The 20,961-nt window shown below is 35.8% G+C and overlaps 2 protein-coding genes across 2 annotated transcripts; both read left to right on the top strand.

Moving 5' to 3' along the window:
• Positions 1-5,390: 5,390 nt before the first annotated feature.
• On the top strand, positions 5,391-14,228 carry LOC103450706 (uncharacterized). Its single transcript, XM_070809166.1, has 12 exons — positions 5,391-5,633; positions 6,456-6,652; positions 6,976-7,157; positions 7,481-8,236; positions 8,353-8,430; positions 8,988-9,033; positions 10,977-12,594; positions 12,746-13,086; positions 13,171-13,367; positions 13,463-13,539; positions 13,626-13,715; positions 13,958-14,228. The coding sequence occupies exons 2-12, from the start codon at positions 6,490-6,492 to the stop codon at positions 13,962-13,964; spliced, it is 3,555 nt and encodes a 1,184-aa protein (XP_070665267.1). The 5' UTR covers positions 5,391-5,633; positions 6,456-6,489; the 3' UTR covers positions 13,965-14,228.
• Positions 14,229-17,752: 3,524 nt separating this feature from the next.
• Positions 17,753-20,185, top strand: LOC139189899 (putative disease resistance protein RGA3). Its single transcript, XM_070809165.1, has one exon. The coding sequence runs from the start codon at positions 17,753-17,755 to the stop codon at positions 20,183-20,185; it is 2,433 nt and encodes an 810-aa protein (XP_070665266.1).
• Positions 20,186-20,961: the final 776 nt, after the last annotated feature.

Below are 20,961 nucleotides of genomic sequence, written 5' to 3'. Positions count from 1 at the left end.
GAAATTTAGTCGGTTCCTGAACTGAAAAGTTGTGAGTACTTATCATGAATTTATTTGAATGTAAAGTAACGTCTAATGTATCTTTAACGCTGATAGTTTTGGATAACACCATTAGAGTTTAGATCATATCTAACTTTTGAGTTAAAATCTAGAAAATTTAAATTTTTATCTGACCAAATTTTTAACCTGAGATTATTAAATAATGAATTTAGGATATTTTTTTTCTTACAATAATTTTTTTTTTAAAATAAATTATGTAGACTATTCTAATTTAATTTTATGAACATTTAACCTAAAAATATTTAGATTTCGATAATTATTGAAAAATCATTAAACCAACACGATAAAACTCGTGGAACACTATAAAAGTATAAACACATTAAAGAATTTTTTTAAATTATTTTAACCATTGGATTTAAATTTGAACTGTTAAATTTTTTTTTTACCGTTGAATTTAATCATGTTAGGTCTTAGAGGTTGGATTCAATGAATTTATAAATATAAAACTAAAAAAAATACATATATATGGTGAGCAAGCCTATTGACTTAGGGGGGATTTCTGATCTCAATTTGTCCCAAAAATGAATTTTGGTTTAAAACTCATATTTTGCCCAAAGTTTGAAGCAAGTTGGGATAGGAGTAGGTCTTAGAATCAAAACTAAAAAGATTAAAAAGGTAAATGAGAGATGAGAGTTTACCTTCCACACATTCTCTATTAATTTTTGTCCGTTAATCCTATTTAATTCATTTGATCCAACAACCATAAATTAAAAAAATATGTGAAAAATAAAAAATGTGTTTAAATAATACCACCCAAAAAACTCACGTTGCGACAAATTGAATAATAAATAATCTTGAATTTTGAATGGATTAATACTCTAATTGGGCCAAATTGTTTTTTTTTTTTTTTAATATTTGTGGTGACCCAATGAACTAAAACTTGCTTTAAAAGTAATAGGGTTTGTGCAGAGTTGCAGGGAGTCTCAGACCAAGGAGGTTTCTTTTTGGTGAAATATTGGGGGGGGGGGGGGGGGGGGGGGCAGTGTTTTTTACACCAACTGGGGCATGCCCGATTTTCTGTGGATATAAGTAGATTTAATGATGGGCATACTCTTGTAGCATTGGCATTAATTATTAAAAAAACTAATTTTCTTTTCAATTTATAAGTTTCAATAATGGAGGTCTATAAACTGTTGCTGTCCTCCGTCTGAACCCTAGCTTTCATCCATCTTCTTACACACCCAAACCCAAACCCATCTGCTCTGTTTCCTGAAGGGACCTGGATTGTCTGGCCTTCCCATCTCATATCTTTCTATATTAGTGATCACAGTTAAGTCACGTCAACATTTTATATTCTCATTGCTTTAATGTTGACGTGGCTTAACTATGACCACATAAATAAGAGGGAATGGGAAGGGCAGACAATCCAGGTCCTTCGGAAAGAAGTTTATTTTATCACCGATTGTATATAATTATATATTTATATCTTTAAATGATCAATTATATGATAGAAAAGATAAAATATAATTACATATAATTAGTGACCCTAAAAAACCTTTTATATAATTTGTGAGTTTCCTCAGCCTTCGAAAAAATGGTCTGTCTTGATGAAATCACCAACTGATTTCATTTTTAAAAAAGAAAAAAAAACCTTTGAATATAATTCACATGTATCAACGACCAGAGTTAAACAACGGGCGAGACAAACTTAGCCTATCATTGCTTTTTGAATTATGTTTGTAGTAGCATAATGCATATATACGAATGGAAGATTGCTTTTTTTTTTGGGGTAAGTTACAGTACCAAATGATAAAGTTGGACATTATAATGGGAGCATGGGGGTTAATAGTCAAGGCTTGGTGGACAGAATTTCAAACTCTTTTCGTACCCAATGCTAAATTTGGAGAGTTCTTTGGCCTCTTTCCGTGTGAAACCGTTGCTGAAAACTGGTTCACTTACATTTACAATTTCTTGACTTTGTTCACTACTACGGATGTCATAACTATTAAATTTAATTTTCACAACTCTTCGATCTGTTATTTTTATTCTCAATCATATATTTATACATCATTCAATGTTACGCATTATTGAAGAAAAATGTTTTCCTATGTCGTACTTCTTTCATGGTTTTTGTCGTTATGTTTACATTAATTTATGCATTCCAATTTTCAACCGCACAAAAAATTCCCAAATGAAAAAAGGATTGCGAAAGATATAAGAGCGACTCTGAACCGTAATCTTTGTATGAATAGTAATTTTTACAAGTTGTTTTTTATGCACTAATTTTGTTTTGTCTTACTGAATCACCTTTTAACTTTTTCATTCCAACTACTGCAAAAATAAGAAAGAAGTGCATACGGTGTTTGAGAAATAAAAATGAATCGATCACAAAAAATGTACGCAATCAGTGTGTTACTTTATTTGGTAAAAAAAAGATGTAAAGATGGACTGGACCTTAAAAAAAATTCAGTGACTGAGTGATTGGACCGATTAAGTGGATTGACATAGATGTAACCCTGCCACTCTCTCAGACTCTCTGTCTCACTCCCAATTTCACACGCTCCGATTCCTTCCTCACATGACCATTGGATTTTGATTTGACCAAACTTCACAACCAGAAACTGAACAAATACAGGCACCCAGTAAGAAAAAAATGGAGAAAGTGAAGAAAAGAAAGCAAAGGAATGCATACGGACACTCATGGCCAATGCATATTTGATCTAACGGTTCTCGGTCACACACTTTAGATCTTTGAATCAAATTTAACGGTTAAATATTTGTCAATATTGAGTGTTTGTAGGCACCTGAAAAAAATCGAAGAAAAAGTTGTAAATGAGCAAACACTTTTTTACACAATCTGAAGGCGGATTAGAACAGATGACCAAGATAGTGTGCATTCTCTCTTATGTCGAGTTTAAAATATCGCAATTGAAGAGAGAGAAAAAATCAAATAAGGTATGATCCAATAGACAAGCTTGGTTTTAACAGGGCCTATGAGGAATATTTGTGGTTCCAGCCCAGTTGAGAAACATTGGACTGGGCCCAAGAAGTATATCGATGATCCATGTAGGAGCATATGAGTCCAGGACCCACCCAAACATACTACATTTGGTATTGCCCAGGCAACAACAATGCGAATTAATCTTCGATGAGATGGAAAACATATAGCACAAGATGAAACTGCATTTTTATGTTGGTTTTCCACAACAGGTAAAAGTGAAAATAAGAAATGCGAGAGTCAATTTCTTATCATGAGTATTTAGGGTCAATGATTACTCTTGAAAAATTGGATGAAATGATGAAAATACAAATCTCAATTGTTTGGAGATTTTATCGATTATTTCGTCAATAATTAATATTATTGTCAATATCTGATCGATGTGTGTGTGTTTTTTAATTTATTATTATTAACAAAATTATTACAATAATTTAGAAAATATGAGAGTTTTGAATTTGAGATGTATAAATTCTTTGTTTGATGTTGTTTTGTTTTTTTTTTTGTTTTTTTTTTTTAAGAATCAAAATGTGTAAAATCCTCATTTAAGTTAACTTCCCTAATTTCTAACTTAAAAGAGCATTACCCAACGCCTACGACGGCGATGGAGACTAAGTAGAGACTAACAACTTACTAGTATCCATTGTCATCATAGGCAATGTGAAGTGACATGAAACTTGAAATTGGCAACTTTTAGAGAATGACTTATATGGCACGAGTAAACTGACACGTGACATCTTGCTAATGAGTTAAGGATATGTAAATAAAAACTTACACGTATATTGATTTCTTTAATACATAACACCACTATAACAATGTACACCTACAATGTAAAAATTTCTCATACTTTAGACGCACAACTACCAATATTTTAATTTATTATAATTGTTACATATCAAAGTACAAACTCAGAATATCATCCCAACTTTCCCTTTTCTTTTCTTTTCCTTTTTGGCCAATAGTTTTTCCAACTATGGCCTAATCGGAATGGTTCCCGTGGTCATAATCAGATTCAACTTCAATTCGCGGTTTCATTGCTTCGAAATAGGGAGCAACTGTGAATGAAAGTTTTGGTTATGAGCAATGAATGTAATGGATGAAATGACCATCTTAGCCTCACTTGTGAGGCTCATGGGCAGACTATTTACAAAGGAATGGTATAAGCTTTAATTGTGGGCATAAATCCTAACAGATTTCACCACATGAGTTTAAATCTAATTACCACATATCCCATTACTTTATAACATTTATGGCTTATATCAAAGTACAAACTTAGAATTTCATCCCAACTTTCCCTTTCTTTTTCTTTTTGGTCAATAGCTTTTCCTTTTCTTTTCCTTTCCTTGTTTCACAAAACTTTAATGTTCACATGTGAATGTTATTCCTCAATTTAAATTTAATACATTTACATAACCATTTAGAGAAGTGCATAATAATTTTTCTATGTAGCACCTCTCAACACATATTGTAAAGGATTAGTACAGCGCACGTGATTAGTAGTGCACTAAATCTCTACTTGATTGAAAAATGTCTCATGTTTGACTCACACAAATAAGAAAACAATATTAAGTATAGGAAGTTTGATCCGTTATAAAAATATTTTGAAAAATCTTACTAAATTGATCAATTTACGATTTAAATTCATGAACTGGTCATACTCACATTTATATTAAATACTGAAAAATGATATGTTAACAATTCAAATTTGTAATTTATTTTTTCAGTCAATTTAGCAAGTGTTTTTGTAAATATTTTCATTTTCCAAAGAAAAGAAAATAAGTGGACTTTCACTTGCCAATCTCTTTCGCATACTTTTTATTTTATTTTTTACCATCAAATTAAATATTTTAACATAATTACATAAATTATGACAAGTGGTCTAGTTATACATGGTAGAATTTCAAGTCAAGTTTGCTCTTTTGTCTTGTGTTCGAGGCACGTGACAAAAACATAAATGATTATTTGGTTGAAAGCTTTGGGAGCACATGTACCATTAATTTGACCGTGGTGAGAAGTAGACTGAAATGTCTTTCGCCTTCCAAACCCTAATGGAAATTAATTCTACCCATTAGAATGTGGGATGCCTCATACTTTGGCAAAAACAAAGGGGTGCTATTGATACATTTCTTTTTACTTTCTACACACCCTTTTAATTTGTAGTCGTCGGATAGACTAAATTAAAGAAATCAAAGAACATAAATTAACAAAAAAGGTGTCAGAAGTAAAAAAAAAAAAAGTGTGAATAACACACCAATAAAATAAAGGAAAGAACTTCGCTACAGAATTTACAGCAGTCAAGTCCAGTTCTAAAATAAGAAGTCAAACACACCCAAAAAAAAAAAAAAAGTCCAAACATAATTAAAGTGTGTTTTTCACAAAGAAAAGGTGTTTCACATACTCAATTTGTGAGTTTCCAAATTTGGGTTATAAAGCGCGCCTCCCGCTAAAGTGCGCCTGGGTGTATACGTACTGCAGCTGAGTCTCAATTATGGTTCGTTCTTTATGAACTATAAGATTATAGGAGCCGTAGGATCAGCCGACGGATCAATCTCGTCCCATTTCGCGCTCCCTCGTATCCGTTTCCTGCAGAAAGATTCTTCATTCCTCAGAACACCATTGTCAGAGACTCAAGAGTAGGGTAATCACTCTCTCTCCTCTCTCTCTTTCTTAAGTTCTCAATTAATGTTCTGGAAAGGTAGAGATACAGAGTGTACTGGATCTCTGAATCATACGGGTTTTTAATCAAGACGATGAGCTTGTTATTTGTTGGGTAGCTCCACATTTCCATGGATTCTTAGGATTCTTACTCAATACACTGTTTTGACGCGCTTGTTTGATCAAAAAGGTAGAATTTTTTTGAGTTCTCTGAGTTACTCGGTTTGATCGAGATGACGAACTTGAATTTTAGTCGCAGAGTTTTCATGGATTCTTGGGGTTTTTATATTAGAAACTGTTTTCAAGAACTTGGTTTTGTTAAAAGGTAGCAGCTTTTTGGGTTAATGAAGTAAATAAAAATATGGGCAGTGCATATTTTTCGGGTTTTATTCTGAAACTGTGTTTTTTTGGAGGATGGAGTTTTCAAAAATGGCGTTTTTTCTTCTTCTTCTTCTGGTTCTGAAATTTGTGAAGCTATTTTGTGTTTCAAAAATGGCGTCTGATCATTCATTTTTTTCTTTGTTCTCTACAACCATGTTTATAATCTTTTATGTATCGTCATAACTGTACTCATTTGGAAATTTCGGCTGATTTCTGATGTATTTCGATGGCGGAATTCTTACGGCCTTTAGAGTTTGGGGTTAAACCCTAACCGCTTTCCTTCCTTCAATTTCATGTCTATGCGGGTCTTGGAACCTCTGAGTATTCCCCCCCTCCCAGTCCTATTTCATTCATTTGGTGGTAGACTGTATTTTGTGTCACAAATGATTCTGTATGTAGCACATGATCTTTGTTTCTTTTTCAGGTTTACAATATAATTCGACCTGTCTGTATCGAAAATGGGGGCCGGCAGGAAGACACAGACCTTTACTTTATCTTCTTCTCAAGACATGGCAACCTACTCTGCGTCCATGAGGAATTTGCGGCGGAATAGCCTTGGTGGTGTCATCTTCGGTGCCACGAAATTCACAATTGACGAATGTCTATCTAAACAACTATTTGGTCAGTGTTCTTAGCTTTATTACTTGTTTGTTCCTAACTTCTGCATTTCCGTTTTCGGTTTTTAATTTGGTTTAAACCAGTGGTGTAGTGAAGTGAATATGCACCAATTCGTTTTTCCTTGTCTATGTTGCAAGTGCATTGCCATCTTCACGTAAAATCCCCTTTTCGTGAGCCTGAAAACAGTGTAACCAGTTTATTAAGCACACAACTTTCTGCAAATGATGAACTTTGTCTGTTGCCTTCGTGCAATACTACTGCTCATTTCATGTTTTAGTTTAGTTTCGGGTCTATGCACTCATGAGTTCTATTCTATATTCTTCCAGGCTTACCAGCTGCACACTACATGTATGTGAAGAACATTACTCCTGGCTTGCCACTTTTTCTCTTCAACTATTCTGATAGGAAGCTACATGGAATTTTTGAGGCTACTGGCCTTGGACAAATGAATATCAATCCATATGGATGGAGCACTGATGGTTCAGAGAGAACGCAGTATCCTGCGCAGGTATAAAATAAATAGTTTCTCAAACTTGGTGTGATTGTCCTGAGTTATATTGTAGGTAAACAAGGGCTTGTTTGGGATTGTTTATGTAGGAAGAAAGTTTGCTCATAAGCGCTTTTGATAAAACCGATTTCGTTAGTTAGAAACACATTGAAATTTTTATCAAAAATCCAAGTGTTTTCTTAAACTTCTATGACCTAGAAGCACTTTTAACTTTTTCTGCCAAACACAATACTTTTAGTTGTCAAAAAGCACTTTTAGCAATTCAGAACAAGTTAGTCAGGATGAGGCTTTTGTGCTGATATATTTTGTTTCCTACGTTTAAGGTTAAGTTCCATACACGGATGCAGTGCCGACCACTGCTTGAAAGCGAGTATAAAGACATCATTGCTGACAACTACTACACCGAGAGTCATTTCTGGTTTGAGCTTGATCACTCGCAAACAAGCAAGCTGACATCTAAGTTTGCATCTGTAAAAGTTGCTCCAAGTAATCCCGTACCACAGATACCTAAGTCATCATCTGTAAATGTTGCTCCAAGTACTTCTGTGCCACAAGGTACGCTGAATTGGAGAAAAGCTTGTTTTCCAGCTCCTCCCTCACATGATACAAAAGAGCAACCTCCGTCTTCTCCTTCACATGACACAAAAGAGAAACGTCCGGCTTATACTTCACATGACACAATAGAGGAACCTGAATGGCTTGAACTGCTTACCTCGGAGACTGAGCATTTGAGCTATTCATGTCCGAATTGGGATGCCCCAATTTTATTTGGAAGATATAATGCATTGAATTCCCAATATGATGTGAAAGAGGCTGAACAAGTGGAGCAGGAACGGGTATACGGAAAACTGAAAGAGTTGGCTCTTCAATATGATCTTAACGGTGAATGTCAAGACATGTCTTTCTCTGGAAATGTTGACGATAGCGCTGTCTCAAATGAAATGACCTGGGAGGACACTGAGGAGTCAATGGCACCGTTGGGTTTAGATGAGAAGAGGCCAGGGAGTTCTCGCTCCTCATTTGAGCAGAAGAGCAGAGAGAGTTCCCGATCCTTCTGTGAGAATCCAATCATAGCCAAGGTAGATGAACATTTTAGTAGTTTGTAAATCATAAATCCAATTAATGTTAGGTATCCTTGTTGTTTTTTTTGTTTTAATTACAACTACTCTCTTATGTATTATTATGTTGGCATCAGTTGATTGAAGAGGTGGAGGAGCTCAAAGCTTCTAAGAAAGAACAATCTGTGAAGATCGGTTTATTGGAGCACAAGCTGGTAAGTAACACATGCTATGTTTGTTAAACATCCACTATATTTCGGTTTCTTTGCTTTTCTTCTTCTGCGGAGTCATCTAACCAACATTAAATAGCAAGTTAAGAATGCATTTGCTCATCAGTGGCACTGCATTGGTACCTAAATAAAAATTCATAATACTTAATGCGTATTGAAGGCCCGGTTTATGCTTTCATATTAGCTTCTTCCTCAAATCTGCAAAATAAGAGGTTGCCGGACAGAATCCCTGGTCCAGACCTGATGAAAGTTTTGTTTGAATGACTGCGTTTAACTGTTGTACTGAGAAATCGTTGGGAGCATACTCTTGTCGATAACAGTTCTGGTTTTAATTGTCTTCTTACTGTGAGTTTTGGCATTCCTGCTGCATTGTTCTTTAAACCGATTACGATAACTCAATTAACGAATAAACGAAAACTGAGATTGCATATTTTGCTACAACAAAAAAGTCAGATTAAACTGTGAAATTAGTTAATGCTGCATAATCGACTTCACTGATCTTATTCCTCTTGTGACTTTGGATTTCTGTACCGGTATTTCAGAAGAAGGCGGAGCTTGAAATTCAGCAGTTAAAAGTTTGGTATGAAGGTTGAATCGGAGTCCACACCTTAGAAGTTGTATGTGGTGACATGGGAGGCAAGGGTAGAGAAGCTGGAGAATGAAGGCATGGTTGTTTGTATATGCCACTGACAATTATATAGTTTGTATTATCAAATTAATCTAGTACTAATCTACTGTAGCCTTTTTCTAGGGTGCGTATTATCAAATGGTCGATTGATCTGTTTTTTGAATGGTTTTACTTACGAGAAGGAATCATCTTTTCTTTTGATCGTAAGAAGGATAATGATTTTTTTTGGAAGTTGAGGTGCCACGTTGAAATCACCTGGCAAAGGAAGAGTGAATCAACTATTTTCAAGCCTTTGCAGAGTTCTTTAGTTTTAGATGTGGGATTCGCACTCCCAACAATCTTTTCCAGTCATGTCTGTTTGCACTCTTGCCTTGTTTTTATACTTCGACTTTCTTTTGTTTATTCAATATAAATGGCTAAATAGGCAGTTCAAAGTCATTTCCCTATGATTTTTAACGAGAACCGTTTTTCACATTGCCTTTTGTTTACTTTTTTTTTTTTATAATAATTTTTTTTATTTACGTTTTTATTTTCTTTTGAATTATTTAATTTAAAAGTTAAAAAATAGGTGTGGAAACTATTTCGCTTGATTATATTGTATTTGATAGCTCCACCTGATAAAACACATGATCATCAAAACTCAAGCTTAATTCACTCAATTGGAGAGGCTATTGTTCAAATTCATGAACAATAGTTGGAAAAAAATGCGAGCATATGCAACTTGTGAATGAAAAATACTTTGCTCCTTTTGGAGGGAAAAAAGTGTGAGCATATACTAACTCGTGAATGAAAAATACTTTGCTCCTTTTGGATCGAGGCATGTTTACTTTCTTAAGAATCACAATTTAATACATGTGCACATAATTTTTTTTTGGGTTTTTAAAAAATATTGTGCATGTCAAATTGTAATACTCATACAGGTTGTCATGGTTTGAAATTGAGCATGGGCGCATAGTTGGGCTCTTTTACTTGTGAATCATGATTTTCACACTTCTGTTGTTCTTGTTACACTCTTCCTCTTATTTCTGCCTCGCGATTATTCTTTAATTTATCAAATCAAAGTCTAGAAATTAAAGCAAGTGGCTAAAGGGGTGAAGCTTTCGCCCTCTGGCATTCACTTTCTCGGCAAGGTCACTTCATCCCTCCCTTGTCAAAGACTCATGAGTAGTTTTCTCTGTGTTTATTTTCTACAAGGAAAGAGATACTAAATGCAATAGTTATCTGAATCATCTGGATAGGGTGTTGGGTTTCCACCCAAAGTTCCGATTTCGAAACTCCCCATTTTCTAAATTATTGTAAGTTTTGAATTCTCTCCCTGCCCTTAATAATAATAATTTAGAAAAAAAAATGTACTATTAATTCCAAATTTAAAAAAAATATGGTTCATCTATTTTTTTTTGGACACTAGCTTGTGCTCCAAGTCCTAAACCCTAAATTGGATGAATCTTTATCTATTCTCAAGAATATGTTTTTAATCATTCATGTCTTGCTTGATTCCGCAGCTTAGACGCCTTGCGTTTAATTGCGTTCGATAGATTCCAATCCGTTGTCTTTTTAATGGATTAGATAAAGGGGAAATCAACATTCCAATCTCTCAGAAATGTTATGGGAATAAGTTTTCTCCATGCACACGTCAAGGATGTCTTCCAAATTATTATATAATACGGCTCGAGTAGTCTTCTTTATCGGCTCGACGGGAATTCTTTTAAAATCTTTCTAAACCTCTGATGATTGTCCTATGCCACCCACCCTTCACCTCGAGTAATCTTTCTTTACTGTAGAACCCTCACCGTTGGCTATTTAAACGCATATTCACGATCAATTTGTATATATCCGTACCTTCACTACGAACCACAATCCTTGTACTCAGCTGAAATGGCTGAACGTGCCTTTGATTTGGCAGTCAGACTCACGGAGAAGCTAGGCTCCCTTGCTTACGACGAGATTTGCTTGGCATGGGCGGTTCAATCCGATCTGAGAAAGCTTGAGGGCACCATGTCCACAATCAAAGGCGTGCTCTTGGATGCTGAAGAGAAGCAAGCGAATAACAAGGAGCTCCGCAGTTGGCTCAGACAAGTTAAAAATGTGTTTCTTGATGCCGAGGATGTGTTGGATGAGTTTGAGTGTGAAGCCCTGCGAAAGCAAGTGGTGAAAAAATTTCATGGTACATGTAGAAAGGTACGTCGTTTTTTCTCCCGGTCTAATCCTGTTGCATTCCGTTTGAGGGTAGCTCATGAAATCAAAGAGTTATGGGAGAGGTTAGAAGAGCTTAAAGCCAATAAGTCTATCTTTGATTCTCTCACTAGTCATAGTAAAGGTTACTATGATGACCATGATAGCAATCTGAAGCAGGTGATCAAGGCGAGAGAGACGCACTCTTTCGTCCGTGCTTCGGAGGTTGTTGGTAGAGAATTTGAGAAAGAAGAGCTAGTAGATCGTTTGATTGAGCAAGGTGACGATCATTTCTCAGTAATTCCTGTAGTTGGAATGGGAGGTATAGGCAAGACTACACTTGCTAAGTTGGTGTACAATGATACAAGAGTCATTAAGAATTTTGAATTGATGATTTGGCAGTATGTGTCAGTAGATTTTGATATTGCTAGATTGACAAAAGAGATTCTTAGTTCTGTATTAGGTACAAATATTAGTGGTGAATTGTCTATGAATCAGTTGCAAGAAAAACTACGAGATGCTTTGAAGGATAAAATTTTTTTACTTGTGAACGAAAATGCATATAAATGGGGTGAGTTGAAAGATTTGTTGGTAGAGGGGGCCAAATTAGGAAGTAAGGTTTTAGTGACAACCCGTAATGTTACAGTTGCTTCCATCATGGGAACTGTTCCGACAAACATTAATTTGAAAATTCTCTCCGAAGAGGATTGCATGTCCTTGTTTGTGAAATGTGCATTTAAAGGAGGAGAAGAGAGAGAACATCCAAACCTCTTTGAAATTGGGAAAGATATTGTGAGAAAGTGTGGAGGGGTCCCCTTAGCGGTGAAAACTTTAGGATGTCAACTTTCCTCAAAGACTGATGAACGGTATTGGGAAATGATAAGGGATTCTGCAATATGGGAATTAGAAAGAGAGGGAGAAGCTCACGTTTTACCTGCTTTGAGACTTAGTTATACTCATTTGCCTCCCCATTTGAAAAGATGTCTTGCTTATTGTTCACTTCTTCCAAGGACATACGAAGGGCTTCATAGCTTGCTATTGATCAAAATTTGGATAGCAAATGGAATCCTTGAATCTCATGATCATGGGAATCTGGAGTTGGAAGATGTTGGTGAGCTATATTTTAAAGAGTTATGGGAGAGGTCCTTCTTTCAAAATGTTCAAGATAATAGTCTATTCTGCAAATTTCGTATGCATGATCTTATCCATGACCTCGTACGATCAGTTGCACAAGATGAGTGCTTTGCAGTAGACTTTGAAGGCACCAAAGAAATCTCTGAAAATGTTAGACATTTGTCAGTATTCAGACCAGCACAAAATGTTCCATCAATCTTGGATAAGCGGAACAGGTTGCGATCTATAACTGCGGAAGGTATAGATAACAATTAAGATAACCATTCCTTGCCTTTCTTATGACTTGTGTCAGTCAGAACCCACGAACTGTCTATAGCCAATAGTTCATAATCAACTTCATTTATCTTATTACTTCTTAATTTGGAGTTCTTCACCGACATTTCAGGAGCAGGCAGAGACAGAAATTCGATGCTTAAAATTTTGTCTACAGTTGGAATCTGGTTCTGCACCTTCCAAGGCACATACTGATGAGAAGGATACTGAATCATGGAATGTGCTGCATTATGATCCCGATGAGTCGATTTATCTAGTTGGTGGATATGATGGCGAATCATGTTTATCGGCATTTGATGCTTATTATCCTTTTGAAGATATGATAAAACCTCTGAGACCAATGAGCACAGTTTGTTCATTTGTCTCCGTTGCACAATGTTATGGCGATCTTTATGTAATTGGTGGTGGCGATGGTCTTGTGTGGTATGATACAGGTATTAGATCTTGGCCATTTGAAATTTATTTCTTACTGGAACGAATACTTTCGTGACTTCTATTTCTGGTCGTTCTCTGAAGTTGAATCTACTGCCCTGTTGCTGATGAGTGGAAGCAGTGCCCTTCTTTGAGAGAGAAAATGGGTAGCTTAGCTGCAGCTACCACAAACAAGAAATTTTTTGCAATGGGTGGTGGGAACAGAGTTGATTGCTTTGCAGATGTTGAGATGCTTGATTTAGAAGTGGGACGATGGATCCGTACACAGTCAATGTTACAGAAGGTAATATATATTTGGTCGCTTTCCCTATGATGTGTTTTTCTTGGACAAAAAGTTTACCTCGTGGCTCTTGATTTGCGCTTCTTTTGTTGTTCTAGTGTATGGCTCTTGCTGCGGTAGAACTCAAAGGTGTGCTTTATGCCACTGGTGGATATGATGGGAGTAGTTATTTGAAGTAAGATATTGAACCTCCTTTCTAATGTTTAGTTTTCCTATATCGATGGTTGACTTGAAATGTTCGTATCTCGCCTCTGTTGATAGATTTGACCCCAGAGAACGCGGTTGGACCAAAACTGCCTATATGCATTCAAAATGGAGCTGCCATTCATCAGTTGTTCTGAATGAAAAAATGTAAGTACATTTGTTCGACTTGTTTCAATCAGCATCTCAGACATGCTCCTACGATGACTTAGACATGGATATTCCGCTAAATGCAAAACTCATGCACATAATTTGACATGAGAACTTGTCATAAACTTAGACAGGTAATGATTTTTTAAGCATTAGCTTGATCTGATAAGACATTCGTCTTCGAATGAGAACTTGTTATAAAGTTAGACATAAATCACTTCTTTTGTTGACCATCTCTGCAGAAGATAGTCCATGGTTGCTCCACTCTACTATTGCCCGGTTGCCCAAATCACTTAAGGCCATTGCTTGGTGTCAAGATTGAGTTGGATTAGTGATGCAGAATAAATGTATGTTAGACCCTAATTTCTGGTTACTTGGTTCTACATCAATTTGATAACTCACTATATTAAATCTACATTAAAGGATGGGATGGGATTAGTCGCAGGGAAAACTTATCCCTCCCAATCTTACCAATTTTGCTGGGATTGGAATGAATAAGTTTCCGTCATGTTCTACCCTTAACTTTGACAAAAATTTAAAGTTGACATCCGTTTCTTCATTTCTTATACATTGAGTCTATGGAGTTCTCCAATGCAATCCAATCATTGACACCAAACGAGGCCTTGAGAAAATATACAGGGATTAGATTTTTGGTTGACGTGAAATGGCCACGATGACCATCGGTATAAGGTGTTTCATGTCCGCGGCTGCTTCTTCGGCCTGATTGTGCAATGTTAGATGCTGTAAACTTAGAAGGGAAAGCCTTTCGGTCCATCCAATGTGTTTTTAGTAGAAAAATGCATAGTGGAGATACTGGAAGTGTCTTCAGGATTGAAGTAAAACGTTTTGTGGTCTGATATGTTGGTTTGAGAAATTTTAGTGTTGCATGAATCGCCTCCGAAAAAAGAAACGAGAAGAAATTTGACCAATATTAAGAAGACTTACATAAACCCTCAGGATGTCACTATGGCGTCACGCACAAATAATATATTGTGCAAAAAGTTTAAAACACATGAAACTTGCGGCCGTAAATGCCAAAGTAGCAGGGTTACAATACAAGGTATGTCCTTCCTGGAAAATAGGGCCAAGTACTGTTGAATCCATAAAAGGGTGCACTATTCAGGGATCGACTTGGGCCGGTTCATGGGGCGTGTCATTGTTTGCGGTCCATAACTCAAGTAAGATGGGCTAGCTCCTATACTATGGGTGGGCTTAACTAGTAGGAGTGTGCTATCCACACATCCCATTTTACTTCTCACACACCCCTTGATAATTTATTTCCGTTAATCTTCTTCAATTCATCCGATCAGACGATTGAAAATTAAAAATATTTGTGACAAGTAAAATGGGGTGTGTGGATATCACACCCCAACTAGTATTGCCCTCTAATTGATTTTTTTTTTCCGCACCTCTAATTCTTTTTTTATTGTATAAAGTTAATATTAAGGTGGAGAAATTTTTTTGAATAGAAAACAAAACAAGAAGAGAAAATCGAACTTATGACTATAGATGCAAGGATAAACACTGTAACTCCACTAGTTTTTTTTCCCTATAATAAGTATTGACTTGTACTACGTTGTTTTTATAAACGATATTTAATTTTAAACTTACCATAATTACGATCGATTTTCAACTAATCTAAATTGTTAAGAAGTATTCAAACTTATATGCTAGAGGACACCACATTCATCCAAGCTAATATGAATGACTTTAAAAACTAAAGGAAGCCAAATTTTAGATTTTAGTTTTCATGGTATCTACTTTGAGTTTTCAATTTAAAAAAAAAACAAATGGAAATAAGAAAACTGAAATTAGTTACCAAACAAGTTTCAAATTTCGATTTAATAAAAAAATGAAAAATTAAATTGTGTTCAAATGACCCATAAAACTTATGTTCCTCTTGAGCTATGGTTTGGCTTTACCCTATAAGAGAGAAGAAGAGGCACATCATGCAGGAGAGGAGAAAGAGAGAGAGAGAGAAGGCAACAGACTAAAGGCAGAAGGAGGAGTTAGAATAGAGTGGAGACAAAGTAATGAAGTGAATAAAAAAAACTAATGAAAATGACTTGAAAACTTTGAGTTTTAATAATAATGACAAAATCAAGAGTAAAGTGAATATTACCATGATTGACTTTTTAGTGTAAAAATGTGGTTATTCGTTAAAGTGAACAGTACATAGAGCTTTTCGTTAAAGTTCTCTAAAAAAAATTAAAAAGGGTAATGGATGGAGTGGAGATGAAAGAACTCGTCTGTTCTAGAGGGTGGTGGAGTGGTTTTTTATTTTAAAATTGTTGATTAGTAATAAAATATTGTATTGTGAAAAAGGAAATTAATTTTTTAATAATAAAAAAAGGAATTCTGGAACAAAATGAGAGATTTTTCAATATAACCGGAACATCGGGTAGTACATTATATGTCACTATACGAATGGTGGGATATATGTATTAAAAAGTTAATAACTTAAAAAATAAATTTCTTATCATTTATATAAAAATATATAATGTGTTCCGACCACAATAAAAAATTTATCGAACAAAACAACTCTTGGATTCTCGAAGGTTGTATTGTGAAAAAGGAAATGAAATTTTTAATAATAAAAGAAGGAATCCAATGGACAAAAGAAAAGAACCCGCATTTTCCAGAGGGTTGGTGTGGTTTCTTCTCTTTTTTTTATTTTTTATATTTTTTAATAAACGAAATTATTTATATTAAAGAAGAGGGAATATAAATAATCTCATAATAGACTAGTAGTAATGTGATTCAAATTTATTTTTAACGAGAATCGAATATAAGACATCCACTTATAAGGAAAGAAAATATCATTAAATTGTAGTATTAAATGACTTTCTTTTTTTATTAAATCATTTGCTTTCAAACAAAAAAAAATCAGTCTCTCTCTTTTCTCTCGCTCACCCCTCTTTTCTCTCACTTTTAGACTTAGTTTTCAAACCTAGCACAATAGCCCCCACAGCCGCGACCTCCATTCTTCCTTCCTTCATTACCATCGTGAGACTCTTTAGATGACAATTATCTTTCTCTCACTCTGTCGTCATCCAAAAATCGAGAACCGATCCAAATCAATCCGTCATTGTTGGTTAAACGACATGAATGGCTTTAGTCCCGACTTGATTGGCTTCGGTTTGCAATTTTAGCTTAATTGATTAGGTCAGTTTGATTTTATTTCGGCCCAAAACCGACCTAACTCAACCTGCGCCCACCCCTAGTCAAAAGGTAGCATTTGTATACAAATAAATGGTATGAAAAAAGAGAAACATACGTCAAGAAAGTCTTCCAAATTATAGGAAACTGCTTGAGTAGTCTTTCTTTATTGGCAAGTGGCAACGACGTCGACGTTGGCAGGGAATTTTTTAAAATCTGTCTAAATTTCTAATTATTGTCCTATGCCACCAACACCTGACCTTGACTTCGAGTGGTCTTTCTTTACTGTAAAACTCACCTTCTGCCTCTTAAACGAGACCTTGACTTCGAGTGGTATTTCTTTACTGTAAAACTCACCTTCTGCCCCTTAAACGAGAAAAGTATCCTAGTCGGATCTTTTCGTAGGAATCCTACGAATTAAGTGATCTTATCCGTTTATCGTATATCGTACGGTTAGTTTTCGTTATATACTATTCAAATTTAATTTTAAATTTTAAAATACTTTCTAACCATACGATATACGAAAAACAGATGAAATCACAGAATCCTTAAAAAAAAGAATCCGACCAGAATCTCTTTCATTTGTATTCACAATCAATTTGAATATAATCATACCGTCACTACGCACCACAAATTATATTATACTGCTTGAGTAGTCTTTCTTTATTGGCAAGTGGCACCTCGACGTCGACGGGAAATCTTATAAAATCTTTCTAAATTTCTGATGATTGTCCTATGCCACCCACCCTTGACCTTGACTTACAGTAATCTTTCTTTACTGTAAAACCCTCATCTTTGGCCATTTAAACGCATATTCACTATCAATTTGTATACAATCATACCTTCACTACGCACCACAATCATTGTACTCTGCTAACATGGCTGAGCTTGCCTTTGAATTGGCAGTCAGAGTCACGGAGAAGCTAGGCTCCCTTGCTTACGACGAGATTTGCTTGGCATGGGGGGTAAAATCCGATCTGAGAAAGCTTGCGGACACCATGTCCACAATTGAAGGCGTGCTCTTGGATGCTGAAGAGAAGCAAGCGAATAACAAGCAGCTACGCAGTTGGCTCAGACAAGTTAAAAATGTGTTTCTTGATGCCGAGGATGTGTTGGATGAGTTTGACTGTGAAGATCTGCAAAAGCAAGTGGTGGAAAAGTTTCATGGTACATGTGGAAAGGTACGTCTATTCTTCTCCCCGTCTAATCCAATTGCATTCCGTTTCAGAGTGGCTCATGAAATCAAAGAGTTAAGGGAGAGGTTAGAAGAGCTTAAAGCCAATAGGTCTATCTTTGATTCTCTCACTAGTCATAGTAAAGGTTACCATGATGACCATGATAGCAATCTGAAGCACATGATCAAGGCGAGAGAGACACACTCTTTCGTCCGTGCTTCGGATGTTGTTGGTAGACGGTTTGAGAAAGAAGAGCTAGTAGATCGTTTGATTGAGCAAGGTGACGATCATGTCTCAGTTATTCCTGTAGTTGGAATTGGAGGTTTAGGCAAGACTACACTTGCCAAGTTGGTGTACAATGATACAAGAGTCATTAAGAATTTTGAATTGATGATTTGGCAGTACGTGTCAGAAGATTTTGATGTTGCTAGATTGACAAAGGAGATTCTTGGTTCTGTATTAGGTACAAATATTAGTGGTGAATTGTCTATGAATCAGTTGCAAGAAAAACTACGGGATGCTTTGAAGGATAAGAAATTTTTACTTGTGTTAGATGATGTGTGGAACGAAGATGCATATAAATGGGATGCTTTGAAAGATTTGTTGGTAGAGGGGGCCAAATTAGGAAGTAAGGTTTTAGTGACAACCCGTAATGTTACAGTTGCTTCCATCATGGGAACTGTTCCGACAAACATTAATTTGCAAACTCTCTCCGGAGAGGATTGCATGTCCTTGTTTGTGAAATGTGCATTTAAAGAAGGAGAAGAGAGAGAACATCCAAACCTCTTAGAAATTGGAAAAGATATTGTGAGAAAGTGTGGAGGGGTCCCCTTAGCGGTGAAAATTTTAGGATGTCAACTTCTCTCAAAGACTGATGAGCGGGAATGGGAAATGATACGGGATTCTGCAATATGGGAATTAGAGGAATTAGAAAGAGAGGGGGTTGCGCACGTTTTACCTGCTTTGAGACTCAGTTACACCCGTTTGCCTCCCCATTTGAGAAGATGTCTTGCTTATTGTTCACTTCTTCCAAGGACATACGAGAAGCTTGATAGCAGGCTATTGATCAATTTTTGGATGGCAAATGGAATCCTTGAATCTCATGATCATGGGAATCTGGAGTTAGAAGATGTTGGTGAGCTATATTTTAAAGAGTTATGGGAGAGGTCCTTCTTTCAAAATGTTGAAGATTTTAGTCTATACTGCAAATTTGATATGCACGATCTTATCCATGACCTCGTACGATCAGTTGCACAAGATGAGTGCTTTGCAGTAGACTTTGAAGGCACCAAAGAAATCTCTGAAAATGTCAGACATTTGTCAGTATTCAGACCAGCACAAAATGTTCCATCAATCTTGGATAAGCGGAACAGGTTGCGATCTATAACTTTGCAAGATATAGATATCAATGAATCCTTCCTTCAGACTTGCTTTTCAAGATTCAAGTATTTGCGGATGCTTGTTCTTCATGCTACAACATTTGAAGCTTTTCCAAGTTCCATTGTTTCCTTGAAGCATATGAGATACCTGGACTTGACTGGAAATGAAAGAATCACGAAACTCCCTGATGCAGTTTGTAATTTGCAAAGCTTGGAAATTTTAAATGTTTTTGGCTGTGTGAATCTTGAAGAATTGCCTAGAGATATAAGCAAGTTGATCAGCCTTAGATGGCTTGAGGTAACTACAAAGCAAACTACTTTTCCAGACAATGGAGTGGGATGCATGAAATCACTTCGGTATCTTTGTATTACGGATTGTGGTAATCTAACCTCTTTGCCACGTGATATGAGTTATCTTGATGCATTACACACTCTAATTATAGGCAATTGTGAGCAGCTTGATTTGGAGAACGGAAACTATCAACTAATTCCATTGAGGCTCCGAAGATTGGCTATTGGTGGAGTACCAAGGATGGTGGCATTGCCTGAATGGTTGCAGGGAGCTGCTAACACCCTACGAGTCTTGTATATTTGGGGTTGTGAAAACTTGGATGCATTACCTGAGTGGTTGACAAGTTTCACATCCCTTAGAATACTTGACCTTTCAGGTTGTCCAAAATTGTTGGCTCTGCCAGAAGGGATGCATCCACTCGAAGTTAAAATAGAGGATTGTCCTCAATTGAAGAGGGGAATCTAGTGCGAAATCAACGAAGATTGGCAAAAGATTTCTAATGTTGAAGGGGGCTGGGTCTGCTATCTTTCCCCATCTATCTCCAAGTTTCTTCTGCTGTGTTTTGATATTATTTTGAGTTTTTTTTTTCTTTCTTTTGGCAGCACACATACTTGTCTTGGGACTGCCTTGTTTTGATTGTATCATGCTTTCATTCGTTTTATTTAGTTTGGACTGCTTGTATCTCTTAACCTTTGGGTTTGTTGTATTTACCAATAAAAATAAAATAATAAAAACTAACAAATAAAAAAAATAAACACCTTTTTGGGTGTGTAAATACCAATGTGTAATTTATTTTTTCTTTAATTTACATTTTTTAATTATGAATCTATATCGGTCAAAACTCAAAAACTCTCATGCTCTAGCTAATGCTGCACAATCGAATTCTGAAGAATCAAATCATGGCTGTTTCTATTTGTAGTATATACCACTCAAAATTATAGTTTGCATTAACACATTAATTAGCAGTTAATCTACTATTGAGTGTTCAGCACTGAAACTACTAGTTCTTACTATAATACCATATACACTCCACTTTTATCCGTTTGCACTTTATTTATGCTTTATTACATAAATAAAAAAAAGTGAATACAAACGGATAAATCCAAAGTGCGAAAATCTAGCACCTTCCCAATGCGAGTTTTATTTGATTACTTGGAATGAAACGTCTTTATTTAGACCAAACTAGAAAATAAGCTCACGCGTTGCGACATGAACCAACTGTTTCAGGCATAACTACATGA

The sequence above is a fragment of the Malus domestica genome, chromosome 12, assembly GCF_042453785.1.
Source record: "Malus domestica chromosome 12, GDT2T_hap1".
NCBI lineage: Eukaryota > Viridiplantae > Streptophyta > Magnoliopsida > Rosales > Rosaceae > Malus > Malus domestica.
The sequence above is the reverse complement of the archived record's forward strand: the minus strand, read 5'-3'. Positions and strand labels throughout refer to the sequence as shown.